The sequence below is a fragment of the Heterodontus francisci genome, chromosome 7 (assembly GCF_036365525.1).
Source record: "Heterodontus francisci isolate sHetFra1 chromosome 7, sHetFra1.hap1, whole genome shotgun sequence".
Taxonomy (NCBI): domain Eukaryota; kingdom Metazoa; phylum Chordata; class Chondrichthyes; order Heterodontiformes; family Heterodontidae; genus Heterodontus; species Heterodontus francisci.
In genome coordinates this window covers 26,815,655-26,836,171 of record NC_090377.1, presented here as the reverse complement: position 1 = coordinate 26,836,171, position 20,517 = coordinate 26,815,655, and the positions used below count along the sequence as shown (strand labels likewise).

Genomic DNA, 20,517 nt, shown 5'->3' with positions numbered 1-20,517 from the left:
ATGCCTCGATAGGAAATAATAAGTCATGGTTTCATATGAATAGGCATTTGGGAAATGTATTTTCATCCTGACTGTGATGCTATGGTCAATGACTATACCTCAAAAGCACTTGATTGGTTATAAAGCACTTTGGGGCATCCTGAAGCCATGAAAAAAGCTATTTAAATGCAAGTCTTTTCTTTCTTTCAAGTTAAAACATGCTGATAACACTTACATTGGTTGTGTTCTTGTATGCACTCTTTGCAGCCCTGATCGCAAAGGCATCACCATCAATGTTGCAATTAGCTTTGTTCCGTTCATAATTCTCCCTGTATTTCAACTGCCAATAAAGAGAAATGATTGAAATTCTGATAATGATAGGCACTTTGATATATTTTAAAGAGTCCTTCCGTCGGTTAAGAATTCACTTTTAGTGAATTTAGTGAGTAAACTAGTTAGTGACAATTGACTGCATAATTTTACTTTTGTATAATTAGCTGGCAGACAAGTGCTGAAGCTTACTGACATTGGCATTCCTAACGAGGCTAAACATGTTGTCTGGAGTCATTCAGTATAAGTAATTTAAAAGGAAGCTAGAGATATGCAAAAAGGAATCGAAGATTCCACTGATAACGTTGGATGAAATAGGGAGGGTGGAGACTTGTGTGCAGCATTAAGCAGTTGGGCTGAATGGCCAATTTCTGTACTGTTAATTCCATGAAACATCATTTAGTTACTGTATCTCAGATTGAGTTACTGAATCTGTTCTTCATGCTAGAATCATTCTTTGCTGAATCTACTACAGACGTGACAAATAAAAATCAGCAAATGGCTTCCTTAAAAAAAAACCTTGAAAGTTCATTACATGCACGGTAGCACAGTACCATGAGGAAAGAACACGCATGGAAGATTTACATTAAACTTCAACTCAGACATACCCAATGTAGGAAAATTTTGAACAATTCACATTGCAAAAAACATTGGCCAAATCTTACTGGAAAAATAACGGCAGTTAACAATGCACGCCATTATTAATATTCAAATCAGCCACCAAGTGCAGGGGATGGAGAGATAAGCTGGAACTTGCGCAGCTCAAAGATTTCTGGTCAATTTATTGTGCTCTGCATATTGCTTCACACAAATGGCATCTTGGCCTCAACATCCCTGTTATTTTTAAGAACTTGCTGGATGTGCAAATGAATGGCCCATTAAACTCACCACAGAAAGTTAGGGCTCATAATTTTTTTATTCGTCACGGGATGTATGCGTCGCTGGCTAGGCCAGCATTTATTGACCATCCCTAATTGCCCTTGAGCAGGTGTTAAAAGTGTTATTACCCTTTTAACGACATGATAACTGTTACTGCAATGCCAATCAATCTCTCCAGCTGAGAAAGGCAACAATTTAAACTATCGAGTCTCATTCTTGCTTGTAATAAATTGTTAGATGTTAAAAACTTCAACTTTTTTATTTTTCTTCTTACTTTTCCTTTGTCTCATTTCTCTCTCTCAATCCAATCTTTCTTTCCCTCTCTTTATTTCTCTTTCTGTACCTGATTTGACTCAAATTCAGCCCCCTTCACCATTGTTCCTCTGTTTTTTTCTCCATTCTTAAATCTCATTGTTTAGGGAGATGCACTTTTGGTCCTGTCATTCACATGGTTCCAAATGCCCCTTTGCTCTCACTGTGCCATTATCAGTTCACAGTTCCAGCAAGTTACGGCACAAAAACATTTCAAGCTGAAGGTGCAGAAGAAAGTACAACTTATGGGGCATCCCATGAGATGCCCTGCTCCAACAAGATTTGACGCACTTTATTTTCTGAGACTATAGGGACAATTGACAGGAGGGTGTAATAATGAAATAGCTTTGCCGTTCCAAAGCAGTGTTGTAAATAATAGAGACTAGCAGGCACCATATCACTTGAGTGCATGTATATTGACTTATATGAAAAAGATATTTCTATTCAGAGTGTGGTGGCTACTTACAGCACTAATTTTGTCCTTCACGCTTCGCATGTGTAGCAGCATTGGTGTGTCATGGATAGTAGTGTAACCCTTGGATTTATTCTGATTATACTCCAGTTTATACTTTATCTGCGAACATGAAAAAAAAATTTAAAATAAAAGTGATTATTATAGAAGTTGCTTTTTCTGAATTACAGGAGGCTCCATTATACATGGCTGTATCCCATAGATATGCAGTGAAATAGCATGAATATTTTCCTGTTGCACAAAATAATGTATTCACTTAATTGTCATTGTAAATTTCTAAAGATTATTTTGTGCAGTAATTAATTTGCAGCAATTTGAATAAGCTAATTAATTTGTAGTAATAAATCATGCAACAGATCAATGGCTGAAAATGTGGTATAATTTGTAATTTAGGTAAAGAAATTAATAGTACTAAAATGACTTGATTCTGTAGTGTTAGCTGCCGTTTTAAAAGCAAGTATGACTTCTGTGAACTCAGGAAGCACATGCGCTTATATGGGGAGTGGGAAAGGTACACAGAATGTCCCAGTAACATGCGCTGACTGCAGATACTAAGAGCTTGACTTATCTGTCTTTAATTAAATGACAGCAATCTGACTAACTCTGTACATGTACAATAGCTATAGCTAGTTGTTGTGGGAGCACCTTAAGAGGCTGTAAGTGAAGGTCACCAGAGGAAGTGATGTCAAATCACATAACCAGGAAGTTGTAGGTGTAGCCCACATAGTAAGATTTGTGTTGGTGTGCTCGTGTAGTAGCTGTGTGTGCATACATATGTTCCAAGTAAGTTATAATGAAAACCCACATATTCTTTGGTTATTGCTTGTAGTCCTGTGAATCTTACAATAGTTCACATTTCAAAGGAACAAGTAAAAAGGAGCATGGTGGCAATGTTTGGGATATATTTTTCTGAAATGCACCAAATATTACAATGTTTGATTTTTTTTCTGAAGAACACACCAAAACAGAACCAGGAATAGCAGGTTGCTTACCAGGGGTACGGCTGGCAGAAGACCCCACAACAGTGCAGTGAGCTAGGACTATAGACAGGACCCTGGGAGGTGTAAAACTCTGAGTACAGCATCTAAATTGCCAGGAGATCAGAGCCTTCAACTAATCTGATCAACTAACAGTGGGTCAAAAATTTTAAAAGAAGTAGCTGTAGCCATTATTGCATTAGTTTTCCCAGTTTTCTTTGTTTCTTTGGCAGGGCCTAAGCTGAAAAGAGCAGGAAGATCTTAACAGCGCCACTGGAGGTTCAACACAAAGTAAAAGGCTGGTTGTGGCAGCTGCTGGTACTGCAAGCTGCAGTTCTCTGCAGAGAAAAAAAGGTGCTCTTGCGCTTTAAAAAAATGAATTGTAGCAACAAAGAAAGTAGCTGTTGAAAGGGATAGGCCTGTAAAGACAAATCTTTCTAAAAAAAGGAACAGAAAGTTGTACCTCTAAGAGAGAAAACCTGTAAAGCCTGTGAAAAAGAAAGCCCGTGAAAAAGCCTATATTTGTGAAAAAGTTGGATTATCGAGAAAATGGCATTCAAGTATCCAACTATGGTTTGGAAGGCATTGGACATAGCATCCGAGTATAAACAGTTTCAATAATAGATGAAACTGTGTTTCCCGGATCAAGAAACATAGAAAATAGGAGCAGGAGTAGGCCATTTGGCCCTTCGAGCCTGCTCCGCCATTCATTATGATCATGGCTGATCATCCAACTCAGTAGTCTGTTCCGGCTTTCGCCCCATACCCTTTGATCTCTTTAGACCCAAGAGCTATATCTAACTCCTTTTTGAAAACATTCAATCTTTTGGCCTCAACTGCTTTCTGTGGTAGCGAATTCCACAGGCTCACCACTCTCTGGGTGAAGAAATTTCTCCTCATCTCAGTCCTGAAAGGTTTACCCCATGTCCTTAGACTATGACCCCTGGTTCTGGACTCCCCCACTATCGGGAACATCCTTCCTGCATCTACCCTGTCAAGTCCTGTTAGAATTTTATAGATTAAATGAGATCCCCCCTCACTCTTCTGAACTCCAGCGAATATAATCCTAATTGACTCAATCTCTCCTCATATGTCAGTCCTGCCATCCCAGGAATCTGTCTGGTAAGCCTTCGCTGCACTCCCTCTATAGCAAGAACATCCTTCCTCAGATAAGGAGACCAAAACTGCACACAATATTCCAGGTGTGGCCTTACCAAGGCCCTGTATAACTGCAGCAAGACATCCCTGCTTCTGTACTCGAACCCTCTCGCTATGAAGGCCAACATACCATTTGCCTTTTTTTACCGCCTGTTGCACCTGCTTGCTTACTTTCAGCGACTGGTGTACGAGAACATCCAGGTCTCGCTGCATATTCCCCTCTTTCAGTTTATAGCCGTTCAGATAATAATCTTCCTTCCTGTTTTTGCTACCAAAGTGGATAACCTCACATTTATCCACATTATACTGCATCTGCCATGCATTAACCCACTCACTCAACTTGTCCAAATCACCCTGAAGCCTCTCTGCATCCTCCTCACAACTCAACCTCCCACCCAGTTTTGTGTCATCTGCAAATTTGGAGATATTACATTTAGTTCCCTCATCTAAATCATTAATGTATATTGTGAATAGCTGGGGTCCTAGCACCGATCCCTGCGATACACCACTAGTCACTGCCTGCCATTCAGAAAAAGACCCATTTATCCCTACTCTTTGTTTCCTGTCAGCCAACCAATTTTCTATCCATCGCAATACACTACCCACAATCCCATGTGCTTTAAATTTTACATGCTAGTCTCTTATGTGGGACTTTTTCGAAAGCCTTCTGAATGTCCAAATAAACCACATCCACTGGCTTCCCCTCATCAACTCAACTAGTTACATCCTCGAAGAATTCTAGATTTGTCAAGCATGATTTCCCTTTCGTAAATCCAAGCTGACTTTGCCCGATTCTACCACTGTTCTCCAAGTGCTCTGCTATAAAATCTTTGATAATAACTCTAGAATGCTCTGCTATAAAATCTTTGATAATAACTCTAGAATTTTCCCCACTACCGACATCAGGCTGACTGGTCTATAATTCCCTGCTTTCTCTCTACCTCCTTTTTTAAATAGTGGGGTTACATTAGCTACCTTCCAATCTGTAGGAACTGTTCCAGAGTCTATAGAATCTTGGAAGATGACCACCAATGCATCCACTATTTCTAGGGCCACTTCCTTAAGTACTCTGGGATGCATACCATCGGGCCCTGGGGATTCACCGGCTTTCAATCCCATTAATTTCCCCAACACTATTTCTCTACTAATACGGGTTTCTTTCAGTTCCTCTCTCTCACTGAGCCCTGTGTTCCCCAACATTTCTGGTATGATATTTGTGTCCTCCTTTGTGAAGACAGACCAAAGTATGCATTTAATTGGTCAGCCATTTCTTTATTTCCCATAATAAATTCCCCTGTTTCTGACTGAAAGGGACCTACATTTGTCTTCACCAATCTTTTTCTCTTCACGTACTGATAGAAACTTTTACAGTCAGTTTTTATGTTCCTCGCAAGCTTGCTCTCGTACTCTATTTTCCCCTTCTTAATCAATCCCTTGGTTCTCTTTTGCGGAATTCTAAACTGCTCCCAATCCTCAGGTCTGTTACTTTTCCTCGCAAATTTATATGCCTCTTCCTTGGATCTAATGCTATCTCTAATTTCCCTTGTAAGCCATGGTTTGGCTACCTTCCCCGTTTTACTTTTGTGCCAGACAGGGATAAACAATTGTTGCAGTTCATCCATGCGCTCTTTAAATGTTTTCCATTGCCTATCCACTGTCATCCGTTTAAGTAACGTTTCCCAATCCGTCATGGCCAACTCGCGCCTCATAGTTTCGTAGTTTCCTTTACTAAGATTCAGGACCCTTGTCTCAGAATCAACTACGTCACTCTCCATCTTCATGAAGAATTCTATCATATTATGGTTGCTCATCCCCAAGGGGTCTCGCAGCACTAGATTGTAAATTATTCCTCTCTCATTATACAAGATCCAGTCTAGGATGGCCTGTTCTCTAGTTGGTTCCTCAACGTATTGGTCCAGAAAACCATCCCTTATACACTCCAAGAATTCCTCCTCCACGGTATTGTGACTAATTTGATTTGCCCAATCTATATGTAGATTAAAGTCACCCATAATTACAGATGTTCCTTTATCGCGTGCATCTCTAATTTCCTGTTCCATGCATTCCCAACATCACCACTACAGTTTGGGGGTCTATATACAACACCCACTAACATTTTTTGCCCCTTAGTGTTTCTCAGCTCTACCCATACAGATTCCACATCGTCAGAGCTAATATCTTTCCTCACTACTGCGTTAATTTCCTCTTTAACCAGCAATGCAACTCCACCGCCTTCTGCTTTTTGTCTGTCCTTCCTAAATACTGAATATCCTGGATGTTCATTTCCCATCCCTGGTCACCTTGCAGCCATGTCTACATAATTCCGACTATATCATACCCGTTTACATCTATTTGCGCGATTAATTCATCCACTTTATTGCGAATGCTCCGCGCGTTAAGGCACAAAGCCTTAAGGCTTGTCTTTTTAACATTACTGGTCCTCTTCCCAATATTTTTCACTGTGTCCCTGTTTGATTCTGGCCCTTGATTTCTCTGCCTATCACTTTTCTTATTCCCCTTACTGTCTTTTGTTCTTGTCTTTGATCCCCCCCTCCTCTGACTCCTTGCAAAGGTTCCCATCCCCCTGCCATTTTAGTTTAAACGCTCCCCAACCACTCTAGCAAATACTCCCCCTAGGACATCAGTCCCGGTCCTGCCCAGGTGTAACCTGTAGAGTTTGTACTGGTCCCACCTCCCCCAGAACCGGTCCCAATGCGCAAGGAATCTAAAACCCTCCCCCTCACACCATCTCTTCAGCCATGTATTCATCTGCTATATCCTGCTATTTCTACTCTGATTAGCATGTGGCACTGGTAGTAATCCTGAGATCACCACCTTTGAGGTCCTACTTTTCAACTTACTTCCTAGCTCCCTATATTCTGCATTTAGGACCTCATCCTTTTTTTTACCTATGTCGTTTGTACCAATGTGTACCACGACCACTGGCTGTTCACCCTCCCCCTTCAGAATGTCCTGTAACCGCTCTGACACATCCTTGACCCAGGGAGGCAACATACCATCCTGGAGTCTCTTTTGCGGCCACAGAAACGCCTATCTATTCCCCTTACAATCGAATCCCCTATAACTATTGCATTCCCACACTTTTTACTGCTCCCCTGTGCAGCAGAGCCAACCATGGTGCAATGAATTGGGCTGTTGCTGCTTTCCCCTGAGAGACCATTCCCCCCAACAGTATCCAAAGCAGTATATCTGTTTTGCGGGGGAATATCCACAGGAGATTCCTGCACTGCCTGCCTAGTCCTCTTGCTCTGCCTTGGTCACCCATTCACCTCCTGCCTATGGGGTCTGAGCCTGCAGTGTGACCACCTCTCTATACATGCTATCCACGATACTCTCCGCCTCGTGGATGCTCCACAGTGTCCCCAGCTGCCGCTCCAGCTCCGAAACCTGGGCTTCCAGAAGTGAGTGAACCAGAGAACCAAGCTGTGAAAATTAAAATTGATCTGGGCAACAAGGGCCTGCAGTGGATCAATACATTTAGATTGTCAGCTGAGGATCAGAAGGACCCTAGAAAACTATGGACATTTCTGGCGGAACAACTCAAGGTAAAGGTCAATTTCCAAGTACATTGGCTTGAGCTTATTATCTACCAGAAAAGGCAAGTTGAGTCCATTGACCAATTTGTTGCAAGGTGCCGAGACAAAGCTCAAGAATGTGACTTTGCAGATATCCAATTGTCAGAGCTAGTAATCACGTCTACCCCAGTAGCGGAACCTCAAAAGGACCTGCTAGAAAAGAAGAAAGGACACAGCATAGATGCACTACTTAACAATGGAAGGACATTTGGAGCCATCATGGCCACGCACCAACAGTTACAAGCGCTGGGGGAGGCAATGACAATTGGTATGGTAACCAATGCTCAGAAATTTGAGAGCCTTTTGGAAAATGTAGCCTAACTCATCCAATTTGCAGCTGTCTGGCATAACAGGACCGGTGCAATGCTTGTAGTAAGTGAGGACATTGGGCAAGGCAATGCAGAAAGCCGAGCTCAGATACTGCACATAGGAATGGTGACAGATCACATGCAGAGAGAATGTCTGCAAGACAGGATGGCAAACGCAATAAAAATAAAACACACAACAGAGCCCAAGCAGGTATATCAGGTCCAGCAGAGAGATAGACTGTCAGGAGGACATGGATGAAGAATGTACTTGTGCAAACAGTGAGCAAGTATTTCACATAGTTAATTTGGATCAATGTATCAATGCTATCACGCAATCTGAGGTATTGACCATGATCGGGATTATATGGCTGCAAAAGAGTGGCAAGCATAAGCTCAGGGTAAAAGTTGACACTGAGCAAGTGCCCATCATATGCTGTAGGACGTGTGCTTGAAGATATGGGAATCGAAGGTACGACACACCATGTCTAGGCTGACTGCCGACAATGGTTCTCCAATCAAGTGCATGGGAACGATAACCTTGCAGTGCAGCTATTGGAGCTCCGAATGGGTATCTCAAACATTTTATATTGTAAACACAACTGGGCCAGCTGTCCCAGTACTTCCAGTATGCCAAGGTTTACGAATTGTCACAAAACATGAAGTAAATAATGCACCAGAGATGGTAGAAAATACCCAAGTTGAGTGTATTGGGTCGGACCAAATAAAGGATGACACAAAGGCTAGGAGTCTTGACACGAAGAGATGATATGACTGGGAGTCTCTGCTTGGGGCTTCAGTTCATTGCAGCAAATACCTGGAGGCCAGAGCGATTGCCGATGATTGGTGATATTGCCAATCATCATTTTTCTAAGCTTTCCAAACAAGGGATGATGAAGACATCATATGACAGGCAAGTGGGACTAGAATTAGCTCAATTGCAAGTAGGACAGAAGGTCAAATTCCTCAGTCATAAGTTGGGAACTTGGTATGCAACCATCCCAAATCATATGAGGTCCAGACACCCAATGATGCAATTCTCAGACGGAACCGAAGTCAACTAAGAGAACTCTACCATAACACTACACGCAACAACCCTGTGTCATCATGGACACGTTCAAAGACAAAGTCTGAAGATGAATGTACGGAGGCTATGAGCAAAGAGGAAGAACATGCTAACCAGAGTTCCAGGTTACCAGAGTCTCAGGGGAGTCGTCAAGACGAGCTGAGCTCTGAGAAGAGGTTTACGATAACAAGATCGGGACAAATAATCAAACCTCCTTTACGTTTTAGGCAGCGTTAAAGTTGCATACTTGCAAATTGCGTTTTGTCTTCATGTATAGTTAGTCTGAACTGCAACATCATTATATATCGTACATATGTTTTTTATCTTTGGAAAAAAGAGGGATGTTGTGGGAGAACCTTAAGAGGCTGTAAGTGAAGGTCACAGGAGGAAGTGATGTCACATCACACATGACCAGGGAGTTGTGGGTATAGCCAGACAGAGTAAGATGTGCGTTGGTGTACTCATGTAGAAGCTGTGTACATATATAAAATGTTCCAGTTAAGCTAAAATAAAACATATTCTTTGGATATTACTTGTAGTCCTGTGAATTTTACAATAGTGCACATACCAAAGGAACAAGTAATATTACACTAGTATCTATACACTATCCAAGTAATTACTATTTAAATGGGGTTAATTGTATGTGCAAAGGCATATTTACTGCATTAAAGAACAACTTACATCACTGATGAGCTTCGTCACATTCTTAGATCGGATGTTGTCAGGGGTATCATAGATGGATGTGTATTTGTCTTTCACCTTTTCATAGTTCTTCTTATAATTCCACTGTACACAAGCAAGCATAGAATTAATGTACAACAATCAACACAAGCTCCATGGGCCAGATATTGCTGAACAACGCATACTTGTTAATAATCAGCAAATCAGCCAGCAACTTGTGGTGAGGAAGAGATTCCTGTGAATTGCAAATTGCCACATAGGTTGCTGGCCGATTTGTGCCTCTTTGTCATTAGCTTTGCGATAGTGGCATCTCGCACTTAACCTCCCTATGATCTTCATGAAGTTGCTGCATTTGCACATTAATTTCCAATTAAACTTGTCAAAAAGTTCAGTCTAGTAATTAGCAGTGTGAGTACCCTTTTAATGATGTGATAATTGTTAATGACTGCCATCAACCTCTCTTGCCCAGAAAGTAAACAATTATAAGTAGTCTAATTCCTTCAGGTTGTGAATTGCTTTAGGAGATTTTAAAAATATAAAATTTTATTTTTGTCTCCTATTTCTCCTTTGTGCTTTTTTCTCTCTCTTATTCCAATCTTACTTTCCCTTTCTTTATTTCTCTTTCGGTATCTGATTTGACATTGAATTCACCCACTTTAATTCACTCTCCTTTTGTGTCATTTCTCGGTTTCTTTCTCAATCCTCCAATCCCATTGGTTAAGGAGATGCATAGTCTGGCCCATTGTTCGCCAAGGTTCTAGATGCCGTTGTCCTTGCGTTACCAGCTCGCAGTTTCAGCAACTTTGTGGGCAGAGTTTTAAAGCCTAAACGTACAATTGTACATTTAACTAACAAGGCATGTGCGAGATGCCCCACTCCATCAAAATCTGGCCCAGTGTTAAAATAGTGAATGAAGTCAACAGAAAACCAATGAAAACACATGTTTTTGAAAAACTGTCAGGAAACTATGACCAATACAGACAGAATAGTTAACAGGCAGCAAGCCTACTTGACCAATGCTTGAATTAGTAGGGAAGCCTTTTAAAATTAGTGCCAATTTGGTTTGTAACTGAAATTAAGAGTTGTTTTGCTAAAATATGAAGCCTTTTCCAAACAAAAGACTTTTTAAATGATTGAACTAATGTTTAATGTAAACCCCATCTCCAAGGGGAAAAAGAATGTTTGATGTATCAGTTTCAGACAAACCAAAAATCAAAAGGAGGTAAAATAATGCGCAACATTGGGCAATTTTACCTGGCTTCCTGAGATTGAGTTGTATATAGCGGTCAGCATATCAGGACGCAGAATTTCATTGCATCCTCGCCTCAGTTTGAGCTTGGCTTCAGACTTATATGATTGCTGTCAATAAAGATGCACATGCATGCAAAGGATGATGGAACATATAATAAGGCGGGTAAAGACACCAGTGTTCATCATCCTAGAACTTTGTCACTCTGTCAGTGAATAGGTTCTCACAGGCTACAAGAGCGCTACCCAATGCAGCATTTATTTGGGTAGATGATATCCACATAAAATGGGCCAACCGGACGAAGGTTGACTGTTGGTGGTGTTGCAGGTGGCCAACTTAGACAAGGCCCCAAATTTAAGTGCAAGTTCCACAGAATTACCTGACTGATTAGTTGACCCGACCTTTTGGCCAGAAGGCTTCTAGGATCATCCAAAACCAAGGTATACTTGCTCTTCTGCTTCTCATAGAAAGCTTTGTATAACTTCTGCTCAGAATATTAGATTTAGTTAAAACAATGTATTATTTCCAATGATTATCTTATTTCAGTAATATGGGTGAGGGGAATTAATAGGTGTATGGGGATGAAATATTTTAATGTCCAGCCCCAGAATAAGTCAATGTCTTCAGAGGTTCCCAACTGGTTCAGTCTTCCAAAGCATTATCTGTTCAGTCTGAATATTTGGACGAAAAAGGAAATCAGAAAATCTGACTTTGGTCATCTGAAGTCAGAGTCAAAACACTAATCCCACCAATAAGTATATTGCAAATAAAGAGAGAGACTGAAACATACTCCAGTGCAGTAGACTCTTCACAACAGCTTAGGCAATGCTGCATCCGAACTCTGAAATTCTGGGTAGCAGATTCTCCAAAAGTGAGCATACATCAGTCTTTGGTTGCTTACACATTGGAGTTGCTGCAAAAATTTACCTCTACATAGCACAGAAGTAAATATTTCATGCTGACAATATTCAGAGATAGGAATCAAAGAAATAACACTTCAACTAATTGCTTAGTATGATAGAATTCCTAACCATAAAAATAATCTATATGATTGAGCTTGTGAGACTTAGAAATTCAAATTGCGTTGTTTTTAGCCATAAACACATTGGAAATGAGGATCATAATTAATCAGCTGCCTGGTAGGTCAGAAATAGCAAATGGTCAATATTAAAATTCTTTTGCATCTATCAAAAAAAGTTCAGGCAATATTTGATCAGATAACATTTGAAAAGGTATAATTTCATGAAATGCACCAAGAACTAAGGGTTGATTGATACATTTTACCTTTGCTTTTACTTCTTTTCTCAGACATAGACCATAATTCCATCACTTATTCCAGTTTTTGCACAGAACTGTGTAGAAATTCAGGAAGAAGTGACTTTAATAAAAAAAAATGTATCAACTGAAGTAAGGAAATAGATTTGTTTTCATCTGCGATAAAAGTCTCATTTTTTCACCTTACAATAATTTCTCGGTTCCTCAGGGCAGCAGTTTAAGAAAATCACAAAGAAAAAACATGTGGTAAGTAAGGACATGAATATGACCCATGAACACTGTAAAAACTAAAAGGTACCTTCTACTGATTATTTAAGCCAGCTGATCCATAAAGACTAAAAAAAATATTTTTTATCATAACTACACTTCATTGAAGAGTTCAGGCTACATATTATTAAAGAAAATCTCAAACTGTCATCAATCATCAGACCCTAACAGAAGAATTAATGGCACATTAAATGAATGTTGGTTCTTATTTCTGGAATTTGCTCAATCTTATGTCAGCATTTTCTATTTTTTCAATGAAAGACAATTCAAAAAGAAATAATTTGGATAACAGATTTACTTTATAAACGTGTTGGGGACAAAGAAATAGATCAGGAGTATGCAAGATTTATGTTTTCATGGACTGTAAGGTTTGTACCAGAGAGCCTTGGGAACCATGTATAAAGTTTAAACCCATGGTCCCAGATCCTGTTACTGATATTAACAAATCTTGGTGCACTTATATCCACCAAACAGGCATCAGTGCTAACAGCAACTCTTTCAAAACTTTCAGGGCCACAAAACTCAAAATGGGACACACTAGCAAATAAGAGATATCAATGTAAATATGGCTGAATTGTCTGGGCTTCCAGGATTGGATCATTTGAAGGCTGCATGTGGCCCTACAGTCACATGTTGGACACCCTAGCACAGAAAAATATTGCCTCCAATCACACAAACCTCATCCAAAATTGCAGTTGCCGCCTGCGCATGCCTGATATTTGGAGTATCTGCGGTGTATTTGAAGTTGTTTCTGAATTTTGCAACTGATTCCTGATACTTGTACTGTAAGAAGAAAGTAATATATATATATATAAAGTAACCTGGACAGTAAAACAACCATAACAGCTGAACGATAGAACAAATGATCTATTTTATTCTTTATTTCGTGTTTCGTAAATCAGTAGGGATTTTATGTATGGAATCACCAAAGAACGTGTGCTCCTTTTGAGGATATGTTAGGTTTGTGGTATCACTACCTCAGCTTAGACCACAGCTAACAATACTTCATTACATCACAGTTCACTAACTAACAGATCATAGGGCCTGGCCAGTGAAATGGTGCTGGTTACTTACTACATGTGTACAGGTTTATGGTGTTACTTCAAGTTCTCCTGGTCACTCAGTTGGTCAATTTGCCACAATGTTTGAACTGAGATGTGTAGAATGAGAAAATCCCAGCTTCAATCCCTTGTTCTGGGTTAGCTGATCTCAGCTGGGAGGTGGAATAATCAAACATCCCACTCTTGAATGCTATACAGTAACTCCTGATGGAATTACATAGAATTACATTAGAATTACATAGCATGTATCGCCCAAAAACAGGCCATGAGGCACAAGTGATGCATGCTCCACAGGAGCCTCCTTTCACCCCCCTTCATCTAACCCTATCAGTATAACCTTCTGTTCTTTTCTCCCTGAAATATTCAAATTGCATCCCTTAAAATCAACTATGACCAGGAGCTCCCGAAGCTGGGCTCCGTAGCAGAGGGGTCAGAAGATTGTTCCGTCAACAGCCCACCACAGAGCCTGACGTAGGGAGGGCCAGGCCCAATCTTCCCAGTAAGGTGAGGCTCCATGGTGGCTGCCCCCCGCAGCTGGGCGACGGGACCCAGTTTTGAATATTTAAATTAGGTAAATGAATACATTTAAATAAATTTGTTTCCAATCTTACTGTAGGGCTGCGACCTTCTGAGTGGCGGCCGGCACTCACACGCCTTCAGTTCCAATCTGGGGAAAGCAGGTGTCAAAGTGGTGGGGAACTTAAGATTTTTAGTGCGGGGGGCGAGGGAGGGAAATGGGGTCAAATTTTCATTATTAGTCCAGGGGATGGTGGGAAGGGGTGACCTGTACACTCTGTTCAGTTTGTGGCGGGGTGGGGGGGGGGCGCGAAGGTCATGTTTGAAAGGTAAGTGTTTTGGCGGGGGTGGGAAGGGCAAATAATTAATGTTATTGTTATTGGAGGGGGGAGGTGGGAAAGGGGCGATAGACTTTTGATCTGGAGTGGTGGGGGGGGGGTGGTGGGGGTGGGGGTGGTGGGGTTTGATTTTAAAAATGTTAATTAGCCGGGAGGTTATGGCTGCCTTTTAAAAATGGCACCCGCGCCTGCACACAAGGCAGCTGACGCCATTGCCAGCATCAAAGAGCCCGCCCCGTCCACATGATTGGGGGCTGGTGGGCCAACTGGTGCATTTAAATTAGCTGCCGCGCGCAACATTACAGCGGCTTTTTTTCCCACCCGCCGCTACTCCTGGAGGCAGGTGCTTAAAATCCAGCCCTATGTGCCCATGCGGGAATATTGGGTAAGGACAGGATGAAACTCAACTGTCATCTCCCACAGTTGCATAGCCTGCCAACACTTCACACAGGTAACTGATATGTATCAACATGAATCAGCACCTCCAGAAAAATAGAGAAAATCGTAGGGAAGTATTTTTACATTATAAGGAGCCCTAATGATCAATAAGGCTGTCCAGGCATCAGTCTGAAGACCGCTGAATACACTTTGGGCTGGATTTTGTTCCCAGCCCGACACTGGGTTCTGTGGCGAGGGGAGCTAGAAAATTGGAGCTACAGCGGCTGCCACGGAACCTGACGCTGGGACTGCCAGGCCCAATTGTCCTGGTGGTGGGAAAGCTCCATGGCGGCCCCTCCACCGCTCTGCGGTGGCACCTGAGTTAGCATATGTAAATTACACCTTCGCATGGATTAAAATGTAAACTGCAGTGATCATACCTTGAGTTCCCGATCAACACGACGTGCGGCACTCATGCGCCTTCGCTTTCCCATCTGGGGAAAGCTGGCGCCACCTAGGTGGGGGAAAGGGTGAACTCTATACTCTGATGGCTATGGGTGGGGGAAGGGGTGAACTCTGCATTCTGATGGGTATGGGTGGGGGTAAGGGGTGAACTCTGCACTCTGATGGCTATGGGTGGGGGAAGGGGTGAACTCTGCATTCTGATGGGTATGGGTGGGGGTAAGGGGTGAACTCTGCACTCTGATGGCTATGGGTGGGGGAAGGGGTGAACTCTGCATTCTGATGGGTATGGGTGGGGGTAAGGGGTGAACTCTGCACTCTGATGGCTATGGGTGGGGGAAGGGGTGAACTCTGCACTCTGATGGCTATGGGTCGGGGAAGGGTGAACTCTGCACTCTGATGGCTATGGGTGGGGGAAGGGTGAACTCTGCACTCTGATGGCTATGGGTGGGGCAAGGGTGAACTCTGCACTCTGATGGCTATGGGTGGGGGAAGGGTGAACTCTGCACTCTGATGGCTATGGGTGGGGGAAGGGTGAACTCTGCACTCTGATGGCTATGGGTCGGGGAAGGGTGAACTCTGCACTCTGATGGGTATTGGTGGGGGGGGGGGAAGGGCTGGGGTGAACTCTGCACTCTGATGGGTATGGGGGGTGGAAGGGGTGAACTCTGCACTCTGATGGGTATTGTGGGGGGTGAAGGGGTGGGGTGAACTCTGCACTCAGATGGGTATTGGGGGGGGGAAGGGGTGAACTCTGCTCTCTGGGGTATTGGGGGGGAAGGGGTGAACTCTGCTCTCTGGGGTATTGCGGGGGGGAAGGGGTGGGGTGAACTCTGCACTCTGATGGGTATGGGGTGGGGGAAGGGGTGAACTCTGAACATGATGGGTATTGGGGGGGGGGGAAGGGGTGAACTCTGCTCTCTGGGGTATTGGGGGGGAAGGGGTGAACTCTGCTCTCTGATGGGTATGGGGGGGGGGAAGGGGTGAACTCTGCTCTCTGGGGTATTGGGGGGGAAGGGGTGAACTCTGCACTCTGATGGGTATGGGGGTGGGGAAGGGGTGAACTCTGCTCTCTGATGGGTATGGGGGGGGGAAGGGGTGAACTCTGCTCTCTGGGGTATTGGGGGGGGAAGGGGTGAACTCTGCTCTCTGATGGGTATGGGGGGGGAAGGGGTGAACTCTGCTCTCTGGGGTATTGGGGGGGGGAAGGGGCGAACTCTGCACTCTGATGGGTATGGGGGGGGGAAGGGGTGAACTCTGCACTCTGATGGGTAAGGGGGGGGGGAAGGGGTGAGCTCTGCACTCTGATGGGTATTGGGGGGGGTGAACTCTGCACTCTGATGGGTATGGGGTGGGGGAAGGGGTGAACTCTGCTCTCTGGGGTATTGGGGGGGGGAAGGGGTGAACTCTGCTCTCTGGGGTATTGCGGTGGGGGAAGGGGTGGGGTGAACTCTGCACTCTGATGGGTATGGGGTGGGGGAAGGGGTGAACTCTGCACTCAGATGGGTATTGGGGGGGGGAAGGGGTGAACTCTGCTCTCTGGGGTATTGGGGGGGAAGGGGTGAACTCTGCTCTCTGATGGGTATGGGGGGGGGGAAGGGGTGAACTCTGCTCTCTGGGGTATTGGGGGGGAAGGGGTGAACTCTGCACTCTGATGGGTATGGGGGTGGGGAAGGGGTGAACTCTACTCTCTGATGGGTATGGGGGGGGGGAAGGGGTGAACTCTGCTCTCTGGGGTATTGGGGGGGAAGGGGTGAACTCTGCTCTCTGATGGGTATGGGGGGGGGAAGGGGTGAACTCTGCACTCTGATGGGTAAGGGGGGGGGAAGGGGTGAGCTCTGCACTCTGATGGGTATTGGGGGGGGTGAACTCTGCACTCTGATGGGTATGGGGTGGGGGAAGGGGTGAACTCTGCTCTCTGGGGTATTGGGGGGGGGGAAGGGGTGAACTCTGCTCTCAGATGGGTATGGGGGGGGAAGGGGTGAACTCTGCTCTCTGGGGTATTGGGGGGGAAGGGGTGAACTCTGCACTCTGATGGGTATGGGGGGGGGGGAAGGGGTGAACTCTGCACTCTGATGGGTATTGGGGGGGGTGGTGAAGGGGTGGGGTGAACTCTGCACTCTGATGGGAATGGGGTGGGGGAAGGGGTGAACTGCACTCTGATGGGTATTGGGGGGGGGGAAGGGGTGGGGTGAACTCTGCACTCTGATGGGTATGGGGTGGGGGAAGGGGTGAAATCTGCACTCTGGGGTATTGGGGGGGGGAAGGGGTGAACTCTGCACTCTGATGGGTATTGGGGGGGGCTGAAGGGGTGAACTCTGCTCTCTGGGGTATTGGGGGGGGGAAGGGGTGAACTCTGCACTCTGATGGGTATGGGGGGGGGAAGGGGTGAACTCTGCACTCTGATGGGTATTGGGGGGGGGTGAAGGGGTGGGGTGAACTCTGCACTCTGATGGGTATTGGAGGGGGGGGGGCGAAGGGGTGGAGTGAACTCTGCACTCTGATGGGTATGGGGTGGGGGAAGGGGTGAACTCTGCACTCTGGGTTATTGTGGGGGGGGGGAAGGGGTGAACTCTGCACTCTGATGGGTATTGGGGGGGGTGAAGGGGTGAACTCTGCTCTCTGGGGTATTGGGGGGGGGAAGGGGTGAACTCTGCACTCTGATGGGTATGGTGGGGGGGGGAAGGGGTGAACTCTGCACTCTGATGGGTATTGGGGGGGGGGTGAAGGGGTGGGGTGAACTCTGCACTCTGATGGGTATGGGGTGGGGAAGGGGTGAACTCTGCTCTCTGGGGTATTGGGGGGGGAAGGGTGAACTCTGCACTCTGATGGCTATGGGTCGGGGAAGGGTGAACACTGCACTCTGATGGGTATTGGGGGGGGGGGAAGGGGTGGGGTGAACTCTGCACTCTGATGGGTATGGGGTGGGGGAAGGGGTGAACTGCACTCTGGGGTATTGGGGGGTGGGGGAAGGGGTGAACTCTGCACTCTGGGGTATGGGGGGGGGAGGGGTGAACTCTGCACTCTGATGGGTATGGGGGGTGGAAGGAGTGAACTCTGCACTCTGATGGGTATGGGGGGGGGGGAAGGGGTGAACTCTGCTCTCTGGGGTATTGGGGGGGGAAGGGGTGAACTCTGCACTCTGATGGGTATTGGGGGGGGTGAAGGGGTGGGGTGAACTCTGCACTCTGATGGGAATGGGGTGGGGGAAGGGGTGAACTCTGCACTCTGATGGGTATGGTGGGGGGGTGAAGGGGTGAACTCTGCACTCTGATGGGTATTGGTGGGGGCGAAGGGGTGAACTCTGCACTCTGATGGGTATGGGGTGGGGGAAGGGGTGAACTCTGCACTCTGATGGGTATTGGTGGGGGCGAAGGGGTGAACTCTGCACTCTGATGGGAATGGGGTGGGGGAAGGGGTGAACTCTGCACTCTGATGGGTATGGTGGGGGGGGGAAGGGGTGAACTCTGCACTCTGATGGGTATTGGTGGGGGCGAAGGGGTGAACTCTGCACTCTGATGGGTATGGGGTGGGGGAAGGGGTGAACTCTGCACTCTGATGGGTATTGGTGGGGGCGAAGGGGTGAACTCTGCACTCTGATGGGTATGGGGTGGGGGAATGGGTGAACTCTGCACTCTGATTGGTATGGGGTGGGGGAAGGGGTGAACTCTGCACTCAGATGGGTATGGGGGGGGCGAAGGGGTGAACTCTGCACTCTGGGGTATTGGGGGGGGTGGTGGAAGGGGTGAACTCTGCACTCTGATGGGTATTGGGGGGGGTGAAGGGGTGGAGTGAACTCTGCACTCTGATGGGTATGAGGCGGGGGGAAGGGGTGAACTCTGCTCTCTGGGGTATTGGGGGGGGGGAAGTGGTGAACTCTGCACTCTGATGGGTATTGGGGGGGGTGAAGGGGTGGGGTGAACTCTGCACTCTGATGGGTATGGGGTGGGGGAAGGGTTGAACTCTGCTCTCTGGGGTATTGGGGGGGGGGGGAGGGGTGAACTCTGCACTCTGATGGGTATGGGGGGGGAAGGAGTGAACTCTGCACTCTGATGGGTATTGGTGGGGGGGGAAGGGGTGAACTCTGCACTCTGATGGGTATGGGATGGGGGAAGGGGTGAACTCTGCTCTCTGGGGTATTGGAGGGGGAGGGGTGAACTCTGCACTCTGATGGGTATGGGGGGGGAAGGGGTGAACTCTGCACTCTGGGGTATTGGTGGGGGGTAAGGGGTGAACTCTGCACTCTGATGGGTATGGGGGGGTGTGGGAAGGGGTGAACTCTGCTCTCTGGGGTATTGCGGGGGGGGAAGGGGTGGGGTGAACTCTGCACTCTGATGGGTAAGGGGGGGGAAGGGGTGAACTCTGCACTCTGATGGGTATTGGGGGGGGGTGAACTCTGCACTCTGATGGGTATGGGGTGGGGGAAGGGGTGAACTCTGCTCTCTGGGGTATTGGGGGGGGGAAGGGGTGAACTCTGCTCTCTGATGGGTATGGGGGGGGAAGGGGTGAACTCTGCTCTCTGGGGTATTGGGGGGGAAGGGGTGAACTCTGCACTCTGATGGGTATGGGGGGGGAAGGGGTGAACTCTGCACTCTGATGGGTATTGGGGTGGGGGAAGGGGTGAACTCTGCACTCTGATGGGTATTGGGGGGGGGGGAAGGGGTGGGGTGAACTCTGCACTCTGATGGGTATGGGGTGGGGGAAGGGGTGAACTCTGCACTCTGGGGTATGGGGGGGGGGGAAGGGGTGAACTCTGCACTCTGATGGGTATTGGGGGGGGGGTGGTGAAGGGGTGGGGTGAACTCTGCACTCTGATGGGAATGGGGTGGGGGAAGGGGTGAACTCTGCACTCTGATGGGTATTGGGGGGGGGGGGGGAAGGGGTGGGGTGAACTCTGCACTCTGATGGGTATGGGGTGGGGGAAGGGGTGAACTCTGCTCTCTGGGGTATTGGGGGGGGGGGAAGGGGTGAACTCTGCACTCTGATGGGTATGGGGGGGGAAGGGGTGAACTCTGCACTCTGATGGGTATTGGTGGGGGCGAAGGGGTGAACTCTGCACTCTGATGGGTATGGGGTGGGGGAAGGGGTGAACTCTGCACTCTGATGGGTATTGGTGGGGGCGAAGGGGTGAACTCTGCACTCTGATGGGTATGGGGTGGGGGAAGGGGTGAACTCTGCACTCAGATGGGTATGGGGGGGGCGAAGGGGCGAACTCT

General features: G+C 46.2%; 1 protein-coding gene across 1 annotated transcript in view; it reads right to left on the bottom strand.

The window, feature by feature from the left end:
- The window catches only part of neb (nebulin), a 361,674-nt gene that overhangs the window by 75,610 nt on the left and 265,547 nt on the right, over positions 1–20,517 (bottom strand). Inside the window, exons 117-121 of the mRNA XM_068036260.1 lie at positions 13,225–13,329; positions 11,010–11,114; positions 9,756–9,860; positions 1,967–2,074; positions 215–319 (exon numbers count right to left, since the gene is read on the bottom strand). Coding sequence (XP_067892361.1) covers positions 215–319; positions 1,967–2,074; positions 9,756–9,860; positions 11,010–11,114; positions 13,225–13,329 — 528 coding nt within the window. The remainder of the gene's footprint in view (positions 1–214; positions 320–1,966; positions 2,075–9,755; positions 9,861–11,009; positions 11,115–13,224; positions 13,330–20,517) is intronic.